This window comes from Pteropus vampyrus, unplaced genomic scaffold, assembly GCF_000151845.1.
Source record: "Pteropus vampyrus isolate Shadow unplaced genomic scaffold, Pvam_2.0 Scaffold69, whole genome shotgun sequence".
NCBI classification, from domain to species: Eukaryota; Metazoa; Chordata; class Mammalia; order Chiroptera; family Pteropodidae; genus Pteropus; species Pteropus vampyrus.
The window spans coordinates 5,461,876-5,463,825 of record NW_011888850.1 but is presented as its reverse complement, the minus strand read 5'-3'; the positions used below and the strand labels follow the sequence as shown (position 1 = coordinate 5,463,825).

Sequence of the window (1,950 nt, the reverse complement as noted above, 5' to 3'; positions counted from 1 at the left end):
TTGGTGACTTGATAATGAGAAAGAAAAGGCCCAGATTTCTAAGGCCTAGAACTCTTAGGATACGCTTGGCAGAGATTTTTCTATTGATTCTCATGAGTTACATTCATGTCACTCGAGACCTTGGTTTCCCCACCACAGCACTATTGACAATCTGGGCACAATAATTCTTTGCCGTGGGGGCTGTCCTGCGCATTGTAGAATATGTCACTGCATCCCTGGCCTCTACTCACTCGATGCCAGTTGCATCCCCCACCCCACCTCAGATGTGACAAGCAACAGTGTCTCCAGATATTGCCAAATATCCCCTCGGGTACAAAATCGCCCCTCGTTAAGAATCACTGCTCTGGACCGACGCTATTTTCGTGGCCACGTCGGCAGCACTGATGTGGGGCTGGGAGCCTGTGGACGCAGCGACCTCCACCTTTCATCTGCGCTTGCTCTGTGCCGTGCACCTGGTCCTTCGTTTCCATTCCGAAGCTTCGACAGGAGGTCAAGTCGGACGGTGAAGTAATGCGGTGGGAACCGGTGCCACACACCTTTTGTCTGGGCCCCAAGTGTCCTACCTTTGTCCCTGAGATTGGCACACGAATACACATTAGAGCTATTAGGGGCCATTGTTATTGTTATTATTATTACTGTGAGTCCTGGCTAGATCGCTCACTGTCAATTTAAGGACACTCTGTAAATAGCCCAAACTGTAGACTTTGGAATGGTCATAAAACTCTGTGTTCCTAACAAATTCCATTCCCTGGACGTGGCAAATTTACTCGTCGCAAGTAGGAAGATGGGCTCACACCTCACAAGGGAATTACTGAAGGACAGGAAAGCCAGCAAGATGCCTAGGGACGGACAACTAGGCACTCACAGCCAATTGGCACACAGCTCAACTCTCCATCCAGAAGAAGCCATTTTCTTCCCAGTCAGCTTTTCCTTTACTCGTTCAAATGGGGCAAGACCCAGCGGAAGTGAGAAGCACTTACTGGCATCAAGACGGCGGAAGATCCTGGCATTGTAGGGTTGGGCAGGGTCCCGGGCATGGAGGCTGGCATGGGCTGTCTCTGTCTGTTGTGGAGATGTAGCAGAGAAGATAGAGAGCCTGGGACAGGCCTGGGGGGAAAAAAAGGAAAAAGAAAATATGATTCCTGATTCCGTGGGCAGGGGATTCACTGCCTGTTTCCCCGTGTCCAAAACCAGCCAGGACACCACCATTGCAGGCCAACAGAGCAGATCCTCTGATGGGAACCATGTAATTGAGGATATTAGGGAAATAATAACAAATAAAACGCAAGCCTGGCTTCCTTTGCTGCTTCCTAGCTAATACATCAAATGCCACTTCATTTCCTGACCTCTGTTATCTAACTGATGTCCAACAGACAACAAGCTGGTGAACCTCCTACAACCCCCACAATTTAGGAAAGAGACTTGGTGGCGGAATCCTGTGTTTACCGGGAAGTCTCTGCCCTCTGGAGGATCTTAGAGCCCGAGATCTGTACACATGTGTTTTATCCTCACTCCCCTACACCTCTGCCTGGAAGCCCTCCGGGCTTTGCTCTGGGTACGCTTTCACTATTCTGGATCTGCAGAGCCAACTTCATTCACAAACTCAACAGAAATCTATTTTGACTTTTTCTCTGTTCTCCACTGTGAGTGGAAGAGAACCAAAGCCAGCACACAAACGAAAGCAGCCAGATTGGGCTCACGGCCTCGTAGTGGGTCTTTCTCCAGCGAGCCCGGTGCTCAGCCCCCTTTCCAGTCCCTCATTCATAATGACTTAAGGTGTTAGGCTGTCGGACAGAAACCGGTTTTGGCCTGACCTGCAGGACTTGGGTCAGTATGCGTTCCTTGGGGGAGTACACGGTTTGAGCTTTTGCTTCAATTTGCCAGAAAAAAAAATTTTAAGGGCCTTCAATTGATTTAATGAGCCAAGGAATGAGGGGCTGAGGGGAAAAG

The 1,950-nt window shown here is 49.5% G+C and overlaps 1 protein-coding gene across 3 annotated transcripts in view; it reads right to left on the bottom strand.

The window, feature by feature from the left end:
• Positions 1-632: 632 nt before the first annotated feature.
• LOC105293215 (cyclic AMP-responsive element-binding protein 5-like) overlaps positions 633-1,950 on the bottom strand; it is a 301,909-nt gene continuing 300,591 nt past the window's right edge. For 2 of the 3 annotated variants that reach the window (XM_011361730.2, XM_023531519.1), the window contains one exon: positions 633-1,107. In XM_011361730.2, the coding sequence (XP_011360032.1) occupies positions 933-1,107 (175 nt within the window). In that variant the 3' untranslated portion in view covers positions 633-932. The remainder of the gene's footprint in view (positions 1,108-1,950) is intronic. The other variant, XR_002780790.1, reaches the window with a different exon arrangement.